This window comes from Notolepis coatsorum (genome assembly GCF_963971535.1).
Source record: "Notolepis coatsorum genome assembly, chromosome: 14".
NCBI classification, from domain to species: domain Eukaryota; kingdom Metazoa; phylum Chordata; class Actinopteri; order Aulopiformes; family Paralepididae; genus Notolepis; species Notolepis coatsorum.
The window spans coordinates 88,155,213-88,171,345 of record NC_140178.1 but is presented as its reverse complement, the minus strand read 5'-3'; the positions used below and the strand labels follow the sequence as shown (position 1 = coordinate 88,171,345).

Here is a 16,133-nt window from a genome sequence, read left to right as displayed (position 1 = left end):
TCAGTTCAAATTAATCATCACTTGACCGCTATGACATGCCAATAATTTTATATCGTTAAGCCTTCAAAACACGCACAAAAACACTGCAGACAGACAATACATTAAACATTACTTCTAAGCACTGTACCAATTAGTGGACACGGTGAAATGTTATGCATTACGTGTTTATTGCCTTACACTTATGTCCGAGGTAACAACGTAAGTTACACAACCAAATTGTATTTTGACAAACTGAAATATTGCATTTTCAAGAAGAAGTGGGTGGCTCTGAAAAGAGCCTTTGTGGAGTTTGTCAAAGAGGCTAAATAATTTACTTTTTGGCAGCCTTCTCAGTCTTCTTGGGCAGAAGGACAGCCTGGATGTTGGGCAGCACACCACCCTGAGCGATGGTCACTCCTCCCAGCAGTTTGTTGAGCTCCTCGTCGTTACGCACGGCCAGCTGCAGGTGACGGGGGATGATACGACTCTTCTTGTTGTCACGGGCAGCGTTTCCAGCCAACTCCAGGATCTCAGCGGTCAGATACTCGAGCACAGCCGCCAGATAGACCGGGGCACCAGCTCCAACACGATGAGCATAGTTGCCTTTACGCAGCAGTCTGTGCACACGACCCACGGGGAACTGAAGCCCGGCGCGAGATGAGCGAGTCTTGGCCTTAGCTCTGGCCTTTCCTCCGGTCTTTCCTCTTCCAGACATGTTTATTATTCTCTTACGTTTAGCGAGTTAGCAAATGAACAGTGAGTTGGAGAGCCGCCTTTTATCTTCAGGCTTGTGTTTTCTCACCCAATCAGGAAAGACGTTTTGTGGGCGGAGCGTCCAAAAGACCAGTCCTCCAATCATTGTGGGAGGTGTAGGCGGAGTAACGAACTCATAAACAAGGTATAGGATAAAGGTATAGAGATATGTGATGAAGTCGAGGTCGACTATTCAGATCCTAATAATGAACCTGCATAATATGTGTTCACATCATCATTTGATTATTGTGATTATCCAGATGATAAAGCCTGCTGCTGAGTTGAATGCAGGTTCTATTCACCATAATCCTGCGCCACTATGCTCACTGACTCTGAGCTCAACCAGTCGCTTACAGGAAGCCACGCAGTAAAATTTGCATACTATAATAAAAGCAGCAACGCACTCTGGTCTGAGTAGGGTAAATCTGCAGTGCCGCAGACAATAGCATAAATCTGCAGTGCTGCAGCCACATATGTCTTGGCGGGGCTTTGGGGCTTGCACTGTGTGTGAGGCGGGCCTTCGGGGCTTGTACTGTGTGTTGCAGTGCGTGGGCGGGGCGTCGGGGCTTGTACTGTGTGTTGCACTGCTGCGCATGCGGATGAGGGGGGGCTCTCTCTCTCTCCCTACGTGTTACCAATCTTCGCCCTTAGAGAGCCCGCGCCACACAGAGAAAATGTCTACCGATAAAGTTTTAGCACTCAGAGTGCCGCTGTACTTATCCAAATGGCGGGCCTGCTCTCGCCACCAACCGTCCGTGTGGTAAGTTGGCCGTCGGGAGATCCCGCGATAACAGGCAGCGGGGCTGGGTAGACGCTGGGCAGCTGACTGCTGGTTATTTTTCAATGAAGAATGATGAATGCTTAAAGTAATACTATATAGGTTAATTAAACCAGAGCTAGAAAGAGCTAGAAAAAAAACAGACTCTTATACTCTCACCTGCCTCCAACAAAGGCTCTTATAAGAGGCCACACACTTCATGAGAGAGCTGTTCCTATTAGGTTTTTGGCTAATGTCTATATGCAAGAGAAAGTAATTTTTTGCAATGGGTGGGTTTAAATGTACATGTATTTGTTAGTGGTATCTAGAAATTTGGAGAGGGCCAAGACACAAAGTTGCCTCCTTGCCTACATCGGTGATCTCAGTCCTGCCCCTTCAATAGGAAATTTCACATTTTAGTTGTATAGCACTTTTCAATGTACTCAAAAACCCTTTAGAAGAAATGGATTATAATCTAGTCATTCAATTATAAAAGCGGCACAATGTACAGACATATATACAGCCGTTTAAAGCAAAATTGTATTACTGGTTAGAATGTAGTGGAATCGTGTTCCAATTAACTGGACCACAACAAAAAGGCATCGTAACCCTAGTTATTCTACCTTGACAGGGCTTTCAGTTTGAGATGCGCGATGGATTCGTGTTCGTCCTGTTAAGCCTGGGAAGAGAAGTAGCCTAATTATGAGAGATGGCTATTAGATCTGATAATATTATTATTTAAATAGTTTTATTGTTTTTTTTTAAGGTTCAACAACATTATATACATACATACAACAAACATACATACAATACAATACATGACTACATATAACCACACAATACCAAAAAAAAGAAATGAAGTAAACTAAAAGAGAAAAAGAATAATAAAAGAAAATTGCATCGTTCTTATACAGGTTGTCACTTGCCATACAGAAATTGCCTATCTAATAAATCACTGTCTTATGCCTATTGCCTAAGAATCCTCAGCCGGGAATTTTAGATTAAGATAATCAAAAAATGGCTGCCAAACTTGGACAAATGTCTGGGTAGAGCCCCTGGTGGAGTATTTAAGTCTCTCAAGTTTTAGTTGTGCCATCACATCTTCGACCCAGCGTCGATGTGATGGAGGAATGGCTGACTTCCAGTTAAGCAAAATAAGGCGTCTAGCCAACAAAGAGGAGAAGGCCACAGCATCTGATTGAGCGACAGATACCCTAATTTCGCCAGGGAGCACTCCAAAGACTGCAACCAAGTGGTTAGGGCTGATCTCCCTGTCACACATGAAGGACAAGGTTTCAAAAACAGAAGGCCAGAATCGGGATAGTGATGGGCATGACCAGAACATATGGCAGAGAGTGGCTGGAGCGAGTGATTCACATTCCTTTACAGCTGTGGGTAGGGCGTTCCACATTGATGTGGCATAATTGCGAAACATGTTTAGTCCCTTGTTTGAGCAGCCGAATCTGGGGCCATGTCCTCACGTATATGGATCTTTTTCCAAACGCACATTTTATTCCACGATTGGGCCTCTCATCCACATGTAAAGGGTGTTTTCAGAGACATAAACGGAGACTTTCTTAAACGCATTTTAAAGTGAAGATTTTCCAAAATATCCGTTCAGTGGATCCATGCAGCCACTGTAAACGCATAGTCTAGATCAGGCGTCGGCAACCCTAGGCTGCTTAGGCACACAGGACCATTTTCATAGGCACGCGCGGGGGGGGGCAGCATAAAAAATAATAATAATATTATTTTTATTTTTTTATTATGTTTTACTTCGCTTTGAAATATTATAGTGAAATATTTTGCACTGTTGTCGTATATCTTCGTTAGTTGAAGCTGTGTTCTGAGGTGTCCTGTGTGCTGATCTGTGTTCTGATCTGTGTGCTGATCTGTGTTCTGATCTGTGTGCTGATCTGTGTTCTGATCTGTGTGCTGTGTCATGTGACACTGCACATATTTAATTGAGACCCTTTATTTGTTTATTTCAATTTAGCTGGAGTGGAAATACATTGCTACATCATTCAGTAACATTTGCAGAGCCTTATAACAAAAATATTATTAAGGTCACCATTGTGACATTGTGACATTTTATTATTTATTTTTCTATTATTTCATTGAACATTGCAAATGTTAAAAGCAAATTTTTTACTCAAAATGTGAGTATTACCAAGTCAACTTGTGTTCTTAAAACAATGACAATAAACATAGTTTTATTAGGTTGAAATAATGTGGTTGTGTACTTATTTTTCTGTTAACTTATTATGGATTGAAAACTGGTTCTCCTGGTGTTCTCCATTAGGCCTGTAGGTGGAGCTATGACAGCACACGTACAGTACACACACCGATGGTGTGTGATGTGTCCACAAATGAATGGGCAAATGTGAGTGAGATTTAGGGTTGATACAACCATCATAATAATATTGTTAATAATAACAATAACAATAATGATGTAATAATGTAAAAATTATCATTAAAAAGACCTGATTATGAGAAAAAAAAAACGATGCATGGAATGCACACTAGTTACAACTATATTTCAACCAGGCACTCCATGTCAAAAAGGTTGCTGACCCCTGGTCTAGATCAGGGGTTCCCAAACTTTTCAGGCCAGGGCCCAGAAAATAAGGCGTCAGAGAGCCGCGGCCCAATGGACATCGTCAGGCTTTTTTTTTTTTCTTTTTTTTGCCATGTGACCGATTTTTTAAGCCAAATATCACTTCAATCCTATTAAGTTAGTTCAAGTTAGTTATTAATTTATATGTGCTATTTATGAGAGGGCTAACTTGTTGCAAAATAATAATGATAATAATAATAGCCTCATTAAAATACTATTGTTGCTTCGGTTGTTTTCAGCGTTTTATGTGCATAATCTGTTATTTAGTTTGAAATGTTCGTTGAAATAAGTAGATTTTTCGTTTTTGTTTATTTATTAAGTTAATATAAAACCATATAGTCACATTTTAGAATACAATAGAATAGAATTTTAGAATACAACTAGAAACACTGTCCTGGCCTGCTTCTAAGTTCAGTGACCTGACAAAAAAAAATAAAAAAATAAAAATAAAAAATAATATAATATAAATATTTTTTTTAATTTAAAAAAAAAAAAATGTAATCATCTCGCGGCCCACCCGTGGCTGCTCGCGGCCCACCTTTGGGTCGCGACCCCGACTTTGGGAACCACTGGTCTAGATAAACGATGACGCCACAGCTCACTACGCATGCTCAGACTGTTGTTCCATCCATGGCAATACAATAGGCGCCCGTAGCCTTGAAGCGCACAGAGGCAATAAGATGGACAGCGCCTGGTGCTGTAGTTGCTTCCCCCTGGAATGTATATATTTTCTCTTATTGATCTCTGCCTCTTAAGCAGTACTGTATATTTGTATATCTTGTATATCATTCATGAATGTCTAGATGTAACAGCTACTGTATACTCCAGTGCAGACAGATTCGGCCATCAGACGCTGCTTGCGTGTAATATAGGGATGTATCTGTTATTTAGTTATACTGGACATTTTCGTTTACATAAGTAGATTTTTCGTTTCTGTTTATTTATTAAGTTAATATAAACCGTGTTTCGAACGTTTTTGAGGTTGTTAAACACACGCTTTTGATTTATTTAAGTGGCGAGTGGCGTTTTTTTCGTCTGCTTATTTCTCGAGAGATATCATACAATGTCATGTTGAGACCTTGAGATCACAATATCGCGATTCCGAAACAAAATAAGGCGAGGCATTATCACAAACTGTAGCAAAGATATTTAATGTTTTGCTAAACATGTCTAGTTTTGCGCCCTGCTTCAGTTAAAAGCCAAATTGGATTCTAAATTCAGTGCATAGACTCGCGACAGAAGAGGTCTGCACCTGATGCACTCTGATGTTGCGGATAGTTGAGGATGTTGGCATCACGCGTGTGTGGTCCCAGAATGACCTAATAATAACTTAAAGGGGAACTCCAACATTTTGGGAAATTAGCTTATTTAACATCTTCCCTGGAGTTAGACAAGAAGATACATACCTTTTTTGTCTCTGTGCGTGCATTTTAGCTTTGGGAATAGACGCTCCGTTAGCATAGCTTAGCTTCATCACTGGAAGTGAGGCAGGACAGTAGCCTTACAGTGCCTTACAGTGTATTGCAAGGTCTGACATTGACCAAACTTGATATGCATGACCTTGGTGGGCTCTAGGTCAACTCCTGAAAAGGGGGTCAATGTCAGACTTTGCAATCAAAAGTTAGGGGGCTAATAACCCTTGCCATAATTTCAGTGCGCCCCCTAACTTTTGATTGCAAGGTCTGACATTGACCCCCTTTTCAGGAGTTGACCTAGAGCCCACCAAGGTCATGCATATCAAATTTTGTCAATGTCAGACCTTGCAATACACTGTAAGGCACTGTAAGGCTACTGTCCTGCCTCACTTCCAGTGATGAAGCTAAGCTATGCTAACAGAGCGTCTATTCCCAAAGCTAAAATGCACGCACAGAGACAAAAAAGGTATGTATCTTCTTGTCTAACTCCAGGGAAGATGTTAAATAAGCTAATTTCCCAAAATGTTGGAGTTCCCCTTTAACATTATTAGTTGAATAGTTACTGTACAGGAATTACAGGAATCATTTGAATATGTGAGTTACGTGAATATAGCTTGCCCGTGGACACAGACATTCATACGCATTAACAGCTCGACATATTTGGTGTAGCACGACTCCCAGTTGACGTTCTCCTGTGTCTTGGTCATCTTGTACTGTAGAGTTACACTCAGCAGCAACTCCACCTCGTCATCTGTCCATACAAAGGAATCACGTTTTGCTGTCTGTTTCGCCATAACTTCTTTTTTGAGAGGTTTTTCTGTCACTACAGGATTTCAATTTGTAGTTGCCGGCGCCAATGAAAATCAGCTCACTACGCACTATGGCGGGGCGTAATAATATCTTGCCCGTCAGATTGTTTGGTGAATATTACTTTACTATTTCTCTAATATATATCAGACCGACTATGTCCTAACAGAGAAACTACCACCACCTAAAACATCCTTATTACACCTTGTTTTATCCATATAGGCAGTAGCGCTTTGAAGTAATAATAACTTCGGTGGACAGCGCCTGCGTGCTGAAATGTCATTCAAACTATCCTTACTTATATATGCGACGGCACGTGAACAGTACAATGCAATTAATGAATGTCTTGTTGTAATTAGTATATATATAGATTGTGATAAGGACTCGCCATATTTAGTTTCAGAATCCGTTGAATACATTGACATTGTATCTCTCCGTCGCCCAGTGCGCAGAAGTAAAGCATTAAATCGTGACATATCTAGATTGGTTGTTTCCTCTGGACTGCATCTAATCCACCGCTATATCTATCTATTTATTATCTACTGTATGTATGTCAATATAGCCAATGGAAATGCTAGGAATGGTGAAGTGGGCTGGGTGAACCAATGGACAATTCCCATTTCTCTGTCGTCCTGACCGCTTGTACCACTATGGTATTTGGGATATCGCTTATCGCCACCTGCTGGCCCGCATGCTTGTTGGAGCAATTCATATGCGTTTATGTGTTTGTGTCTAGATGGATTTTTTTTAACACTGTGGTGTGGACAGGGATTTTATTTTAAACAGAGCCTGAGAATATCCGTTTGGCAAAAGATCCATATACGTGAGGACATGGCCTGGGTTTAACATGATTTGTGGAGCTCCCTCTGGTGTTGTGGTCGTGGTATTCACTGACCTTTGGGAAGTATTTTGACATGTACATGGGTACCTTAGTCGTGTAGTGTATCTTGTAGACCAGGCCCATTGCAAGTTGCTGTACTCTGTCGTCTACTCTAAGCCATCCTAGGTTGTCAAAGTGGGCAGGGGTGAGGTGGGTTCTAGGAGTAAGGTCAAGCAGTAGTCTGACCAGTTTGTTTTGTGATGTTTGTAATTTTGTTTTTAGCGCCTTTGAGGTGCTTTGGTACCATGAGTCGTAGTACCCTTGAATGAGTGCTCCTGCCAGAGTCTTCAGGGTATTCTTGTTTACCAGAGAGCAGATCCGGTACAATAATCTAGTTCATTGGTTGACTTTTTTTTTTATTACATTGGATGCCATTTTGTCACAGGAGAGATTTGCCTCTAGGATGGAACCTAGGTATGTAATTTCATCTTTCCTTGTGACAATATTGTCACCCACTGTAACTGAGAAGCCGTCTGCCTTGCTGAGTTTGTTATTTGAACAGAAGAGAATGGACTGTTTTACCCAGGTGTAATGATAGTTTGTTGTCAGCGTGCCAGGTGCAGATTTTGCCTAGTTCCGAGCTGAGTTTTTTTTTTTTTTTTTTACAACATACATGACTTTATGACATACAGGTCATATTATATTGCTGTTACATTTGTGACATATACGATATGCAAATATACAGTACTATTACCCAGAGACTTATTAGTTATTTAGAGACTTATTATGTTGCCCAGAGACTTATTCAAGGCTTATTATGTATCCAAAAACGTACCGGACTACGACATAACGTTAGACGTTTTTATTGCATGCTCAACCAGTGCACAACAACACACCAACCCAACTGACGTTACCACAACACTTGACGGTATTTCACAGCCCTGTTGTAAGAAGACCACCGTGCCGTTAAAGGTTGTAAGAATCCAAGCGTCTGGTCGGAGCGCGTCTATACTTTCCACAAGCAAGTTGTCCTTAGGCCACTGACCGCCCCTGCCTACGCTAGTTTTGCCCCCATGCCGGTATGAGCAGCGTTAATAATGCGAGAGCGAGCCTCGTAGAAATAATAATAATAATGCGAGAGCGAGCCTCGCACAAACACACGCTGAAATGGGTATCGTAGAACATGACATATTAGCATGACATCTGATTTATGAATGCCAATACTAAAGATTAGGGACAAACATGCAATTGGCACAAGTGTAAATCATGGATTAGTCACTCAGTTTTAACATCGGCCCGCGTAGCTCAACTCGTTTGTCAGCTGGCTGTGGAGCCTATGGTCACAAGCTCAAATCACTCTTAGTTCAATTGAAATAACGTATTGTATTGTTTTCATCTCTCTATATTAACGTGATTCCATCAACACATTAACAACACCCTTAGCTGTTATAACTATGTACTAAAATGTACCTCTGCTTTGGCTTGGCTGAATAGCAGTGATCGTCCATCTTAGTTAGTATAGCGATGCACGGCGGTAGCGAGTTAGGCGTTAGTTAGAGTTAGTTGATAGTTAGTTGCTAGTTAGGGCGGCGGTAGCAGTATGCATATTGATGCACGGCGTATATTGATGCACAGGCGGTAGCGCGGCGTGTATTGATGCACGGGCGGTAGCGAGTTAATTGATAGTTAGAGTTAGTTGATAGTTAGTAGTATATTGATGCGCGTAGGTATTAATAAATCAGATGTCATGCTAATATGTCATGTTCTACGATACCCATTTCAGCGTGCATTGCGATACCCATTTCAGCGTGCATTATTATAATTTCTACGAGGCTCGCTCTCGCATTATTATTTCTACGCTGCTCAATATTACGCTCATACCGGCGTGGGGGCAAAAAGCTAGCATAGGTCAGTGGCCAATCAGAGCAACGCGGAAGGACAACTTGCTTGTGGAAAGTATAGACGCGGTCAGAGGTGTTCCTGTTTGCAATAATCCCCAGCATGCATTGCATGTGTATAATACATTAAATATAAATGTAACTTTATTTTCAACAAACAGCGTTTAATTATAAAGATATACATTGCATGTTGACACAGCTTGTCAGATTGAGGTTAAACTGTCTCCGAACGAGCGACAAAATGAAACAGAAGTGTCCTTTCCATTTAAGTTCTATAGCAGTGACTTCCTACACAAAGAGGCGCTGGAGACTTTCCCCGCGCACACAGTCCACTCCGCCATCAGCCCTCCTCCTATTTTCACGAAGGGGGGGGGGGTAATTCTAATAAGTTATTAGTAATAACCAAATACACGAAAAAAATACATACAAAGCATCAGCATAATAATCATACGGGTCTACAATGAAGCCCTGTGTTAATCAGGTGTTATACACAACATTAAAACCATTTGCGCATCTAAAATAATGATGGATCAAATGATCTAACTCCTGCTGAATATTTTTATAATCTCACCCCCAGTGGTGCGTTCCTGAAATCAACTGGGATTGCACTCGCTATTTGCATATCAATAGCGCCGGTCGTCAGGTGTGTTAAATACGACCGGCGCTATTGATATGCAAATAGCGAGTACTTATCTGGGCTTGCACGTAGTGCACCCCCGTCCCATGAAGAACGCATGCCTGCTCACCCCTTCCAAATTGGTAATCTTTCCTAGAGGGTGGTTTTAGTATAGTGTATATATATATTGTTTTTTATCTTTATACGCCTCACTTGCGTCTCACACTATATTGATTAAATAAAGTACAAAATAATCTAAAGGGTCAGGCACGTATGAGGAAACAGAATCTGCTCGTTTTATGGATCATGTGGGTGGCTCTTAAAAGAGCCTTTGGGTTTTGGATACAACGCAGTGAGCAGTTTAGCCGCCGAATCCGTACAGAGTGCGTCCCTGTCTCTTCAGAGCATAGACCACATCCATGGCGGTCACGGTCTTCCTCTTGGCGTGCTCGGTGTAGGTGACGGATACCATTGATGATGTGTGCAGTGATTTTGGTGACACTAGTATACACTGTATGACAGTGAAGTTATTCAATTTTTTTGTAGCGTCTCTTTTCGGTGTTGCACTTTTTAGACGGTCCCTGGCTGCGCACTTGCCCCAAGGCCGACTGCACATATAGATCAATATTATTATTATTAAATGTACAGCTCCGAGGCCGGCTCGCCTCGTTTAGGTGAAAGTAAGGTTGTAGCTCATTGTCTACCTTACTACGATAGGAAAGAGGTGTCCTTTGTGTTTTAAAAACATTTCGCTTAAGAATTATTAACCGCGGAAATTCGAATCTGTGAATATCTTTCTAACTTTACCTAAGTCTCCCGATTCCGATACAATAAAGCGAGTCTTCATCACAAATCATATTCTCAAAATAATCTGACCGGCAGATATTATTGCTGGCGGACCTATTTCGGCCTGCGAGCCGCCTATTGCCGACCACTGCACTGAACTAGGATATCTGTTGGGTAACGTGTGTTTAGACAACAACACTATTTGGGACAGGACAGACCATATTAGGCTATTACTTCACATACAATATCCTGTCTAAATGAAATGCACAAAACAAAAAATGTATGTATATAACGTTACCCTGGTATAGATCTGTATGCATGTGTATTTATTCATAACGTTATACATATTCGTTAACGTTAGATCGTGCATGGCTTTTACATTGAAAAATGTACTTGTCACGTGGTTCCGTTCTCCATTCTTCACATCAAAAACGAAAAACGAACTATCAAAACGTACACGGTCCATTATTTACTCCTTTTTTTCATTTGATTCTGACACCAAAATACGAAAAACAGCTCCGTATTTCAGTTTTTCCGATTTTGGTTTCAAACGGAAATAGGAAACACCTCGTATTTCCGTTTTTTTTCTTCGTTTTTTCGTATTTCCTTTTGAAACGAAAAACGAACTATCAAAACGTACACGGACCCTTATCGAAGTATATAACTTAGTATTACTTTTGGGATGGTTGATTTCCACGAGATACTTCCAGCACGGCAACTGTAACTGAGGGGTACAATTCCCTGACTGTATTGATAAGTATGGTATTATTAAACCACTACCGCTTGTACTTTAACTTCTGGCCATCCAGTACATGATATAGATATGATGAACACTTTCCCACCTGATGAAACGAAGTCCACACAAATGTATAAATCGAATATTTTATATAGCAAAGGGTATATACAACGTTCACTTAATGACATTTATGATTTGAAATGCACTTGTATGGCAAATGAGTATTCGTAGGTAAATCAACATTGAATGTCCAATCTCTGGTTACGCAGGGAGTAAGTATACAACCCGGTTCTTTAGGGAACTATAGCGATGGTACTTAAATGATTATAGCTGGATACACTAAGGGGGGGGGGTCCCGCTGGTTGTAAGACAGTAGGGGGGGGGTTAGAAGAGCCGCTGGCGGTATCCCATCTGGCCGACGATTTCTTGGGAGAATTCAGAGTCCTGAACACGATGCCCACAGAACCTCGGTCCACAGATGAATACAGCTGGACCCTCTCGTGGACGGTAGCTGCCGGTCCACAGATGAAGAGACGTGAGGCGACCTCACTCGGGGTAGAGCGCCGTCTCACCTGGACTCCTCTCCGGGGGGTAGTTCCAACACTCAGCAGTGTTGGCCGTTATCCATGGAATAATCAAAGCACCCAAAGCATGTAGATAATCCAAGCCGTGGAAGGCTCGCCGTCGTCCGGGTAAAGTAATCCAATGTACAGGTCCACTCGTCCTGGCCCGGAGCTCCTCGGATGCAAGCACCACACGTGGTCTGCCCAGCCTGGTTAAGACTCCAGATAACGTCAGGAACGATGGGGGTACTGCTCACTTTATAACTCTAACCGAACGATGCACCATACATAATAGACTATTATTAGCTTAATAGAAATACGTCCAACTCGACGGTATAGTGCCAAACTATGACAATTCAACTATTAATCCACACGATGTCTCAATGCCTATTCTGAGGCCAAGTAGGCCTTACTGCACCACACGTGCGTCGTGGGTGAGGCTTCGCGTCTGTTACTCGGTTGGAGGGTAAAGAACTAATGGACTAAAAAGAAAGTTCTACTTTACTTGCGCCATATATATATGCGCTGTGAACAAATAGTACCATTCGTATTTCGCCAGACGTATTCCTACGCGGAACCGGGCTTGCCACGACATGTTGGTCGGCACGATTGAACTTGAACCAAGGGGTATGGCTGCTGGCGCCAGGTTCTCGTCCAATGGTAGAATGAAACTATTATGGGCTGTTAGTAGACTAAAGGGATATTCAGTGCATATTGTACAAGGAATATACAGGGGATATCAAACGATATACAAATACTATTAAATATATATATATAAATAAATATATATATTCGGTTTAATCTGATCCTTCACAACAGCCGCCCCCTAATTAGTCCCACCTAATTAGCTAAGCAGAGACAGATTAACCGCACTGTCTACCACTCAAGGTCCGCTGTAAGGGTCAGTCAACTCACAAAGTCATGGGGTCATGGTCATCATCGATAGTGTCTGGGAGTCGGGGCAGTTCTATTAGCCTCGCCACGGGTCGTGTGTAAGTTCGCCCTTGGACGAGCATCTCAGCTGCTCGGACCTTGCCATCGGCACCGGTGATCACTTTGCTTACGCGGCCAGCCGGCCACATAGCTCTGGGTAGTGACTGGTCGATAATCATGACGACTGTTCCTTCTGTCAAATTGTCTCTCTCTTTTACCCACTTCTGGCGGGTCTGTAGAGACGGTAGGTAGTGGAGTAGGAAGCTGCTCCAAAACTTGTCAGCTAGTACTTGACTGTACCTCCACATTCTTCGGCCGTTCGCTTCTTCAGGCCTGTACATTGTCTGGGGTAGCGTGGGGTCCAGCCGCCCCATTAAGAGTGTGTTGGGGGTGACTGGGTCGACATCTGCTACATCACTTGAGACGTAACCGAGGGGCTTGGAGTTCAATACTCCCTCGATCTCCGTGAGGACTGTCATTAGGACTTCTTCCGCCACAGTCTGGGCCCCAAGCACGGCGTACAGGGCTGTCTTTATAGAACGTACTTCTCTTTCCCAGGTTCCACCGAAGTGGGGTGCGTTCGGGGGATTAAACTGGAAGTTAATCTGGGATGGAGCGAGGTGGGTCTTAAGTTCTGGGCCCATAGCTTGGAAGCTCTCTCTCAGCTCTCTTTCTCCGCCTTTGAAGTTTGTCCCGTGATCAGACAACAATGTAGACGGTTTTCCTTTCCGTGATGTGAATCTTCGGAAGGCCATAAGGAATGAGTCTGTGCTCATGGTCGGAAGGAGTTCGATATGGATCGCTCTGGTGGTCATGCATTTGAATACAATACCCCACCGCTTCTCGGTTCCTCTTCCTCTCTTTATATACAACGGGCCAAAACAGTCCATGCCTGTGGAGTGGAATGGCTTGTCGCCGAGTCGGAGGCGACAGGGTGGTAGGTCAGCCATCCGTGGTATGCTGGGCTGCGCGCGCCACTTTCGGCAGTCTAGACAGGTTCGCTGGAAGCGTCGCACCGCTTCTCTTCCTTGAAGTATCCAATAGCGACGTCTGATCTCCGCGAAGACTCTCTCTGCTCCTGCGTGGTGTACATCCTCGTCGTATTTCTTTATGATCAGCTCTGTGACCTTGTGTCGGCTGTTCAAGACTATCGGGTACTTAATGTCATCCGGTAGATCGGGGGCTCTCCGCAGGCGACCACCCACTCTGATGAGATTATGGGCGTCACTCTCGGGTGCCAGGTGGAGCAGTCTGCTGTCTGATGGGACGGGCTTTCCTCCCTGTAGACAGTCTAGCTCATCGGGGAACGAGTCTCTCTGGGCTCGTTGTAGTAGAAGAAGTTCTGCTTCTTCGTAGTCAGCTGCTGAAATGTCAGCGGTGGACTGAATCTCTGGGTGGTGCCACAGGAATGTCTTTAGCTGCGCACTCTGTAGGGTAATGCAGTCATCTATGTTGGGGTCTGTGGAGGCGACTGTGCTCAGTCCACAGAACATAGGTTTCTTGTTCTCAGCCTCCTCTTTACTTGCTTCCCGTGGGGTGGGCGTAGGCCACTCTTCTTCCGGGAGCTTGAGGAATTCTGGTCCGTCACTGTAGATGTTGCGACGGGTGAGGTCATCCAGGGACATTCCCCGGGTGATGACGTCAGCTGGGTTGTGTTTGGTGTCCACATACCGCCAGCTCGCTGCTTCTGTTAACTCTTGAATCTCGGTGACTCTGACTCCCACGAAGACTTTGTATCTGCATGAATCAGACTTGATCCATGTGGGTACTGTCGTGGAATCTGACCACAAGATTGTTCTGTGCACCGGAATGGTGAGTTCACGTTGGATTAACGTGGCTAGATGCGCTCCTGCTAGGGCTGCGCAGAGCTCTAGACGCGGGATAGATTGTTGCTTTCGTGGGGCTATTCTTGAGCGAGCCAGGATGAAAGCGGTGTGTATCTCTCCTCCCTTCTCTTGGGCACGCAAGTAGGCCACCGATCCATAGGCTACTTCGGAGGCGTCGCTGAAGACGTGTAGATCCATCTTGCATGTCTCTGGCCTCACCGTGGGTGGGAGGTAGCTGCGGCGTATATTGACGCCTGGGAGTGAGCGGAGCTCCGTCTCCCACTCTCTCCATGTGGAGGCAAGGTGTGCGGGTATTGGGTCGTCCCAGCCCTGGTCCTTGTCCCATAGTGCTCGTACAATCATATTTGCCCTGGTGGTGTAAGGTAGAATACATCCCAACGGGTCATATTGTCTGGCAAGTGTTCTGTACACACTCCGTCTGGTGGTCGGTGTCGCCGTCGACCTTCCCTGCTCTGGAGTCAGGGGTTTGTGTCTATAGTGGAGCGAGTCTGTTTTGAAGCGCCAGACTAGTCCTAGTGTCATTTCTTGGGCTTCTCCTGGGATGGTCGCCATCCAGGTCTCGCTGCTGGCAGCCTTGTCCGCGGGGGAGAGGCTGCGCAATACGTGCGGGTCACTGCTGGCCCACTGCCTGAGATCAAAGCCGCCTTTGATCAGGGAGGCGCGTAGCTTGATTAGGGGAGCCTCGGCTTCTTCTTGAGTCGAAACGCTTTGTAAACAGTTGTCCACGTAGAAACTGTTCTTCACACTGTGTCGGACCTCTTCATCTGCTGCTGGGTCCTCTGCGACCTCTGGGTTGAGGTTGCGCAATACTGGGGGGTCGCTGCTGGCCCGCTGCCGGAGATCAAAGCCGTCTTTGATCAGGGAGGCGCGGAGCAGCGCACGACGTCGCCAGTCAATTTTCTTCTCGACATGCTGCAGGAGTGTGGTGTCTCCTTCTGTCGCTCTGGAGTGGAGGCAGCTAGTGGCTGCTGTTCGGTTGAGACATTTAGCGAGGGGGCCTTGTAGTGTCCACCCTAGGCGGGTCTCGACTGCTGCAGGACAGCCTCGGGGTCCTGTATGGACCCGGTCAATCGGGACTATGAGTTCTGCATGGTCGGAGCCTATCAGCAGGGTCGGGGTGGCGCCGTCTATGAGCGGGATAGGTAGTTGACGCAGGTGCACATATTTATCCATCAGCTTGGCGATGGGGTAGGTGTACTGCGATAGTCCTATTTCTTGGCTGGTGAAAGCATTTGTAATCCTATACCGTCGCTCTGGCTGCCCGCTTGCTGCGATAGTGAAGGAGACATTCTCGCCCTTTATCGTCTTTAAATCTCTTCTTATTGTCCGAATCGTCATTTGGTTCTCGCTCCCCCGCAGTCCCAGCTGGGCCGCAGCGGACGCGAGCAGAAGGGTCTTCTCTGACCCGTCATCAAGGACGGCGTAAGTGTCCATGACTTTATCTTGGTAGCTCAATGTCACACGGACTACCTTTAAGAGCACTTGGGCGCCGCTGCTGCTGGCGGGGTCAATGTACATGACACTTGCCTTGGTGCCGCTCGATGGTGCAGGTGAAGGCCGTCTTCTGTTACTGTCGTGTAGTATATCTAGATGGGCTCCGTCGCAC

The 16,133-nt window shown here is 44.5% G+C and overlaps 1 protein-coding gene across 1 annotated transcript; it reads right to left on the bottom strand.

Annotated features, from left to right (window-relative positions):
• Positions 1–310: 310 nt before the first annotated feature.
• LOC311240598 (histone H2A) lies at positions 311–694 on the bottom strand (the record flags this gene model as incomplete). The annotated part of the gene is made up of 1 exon (XM_084329172.1): positions 311–694. The coding sequence occupies one exon, from the start codon at positions 692–694 to the stop codon at positions 311–313; it is 384 nt and encodes a 127-aa protein (XP_084185298.1).
• Positions 695–16,133: the final 15,439 nt, after the last annotated feature.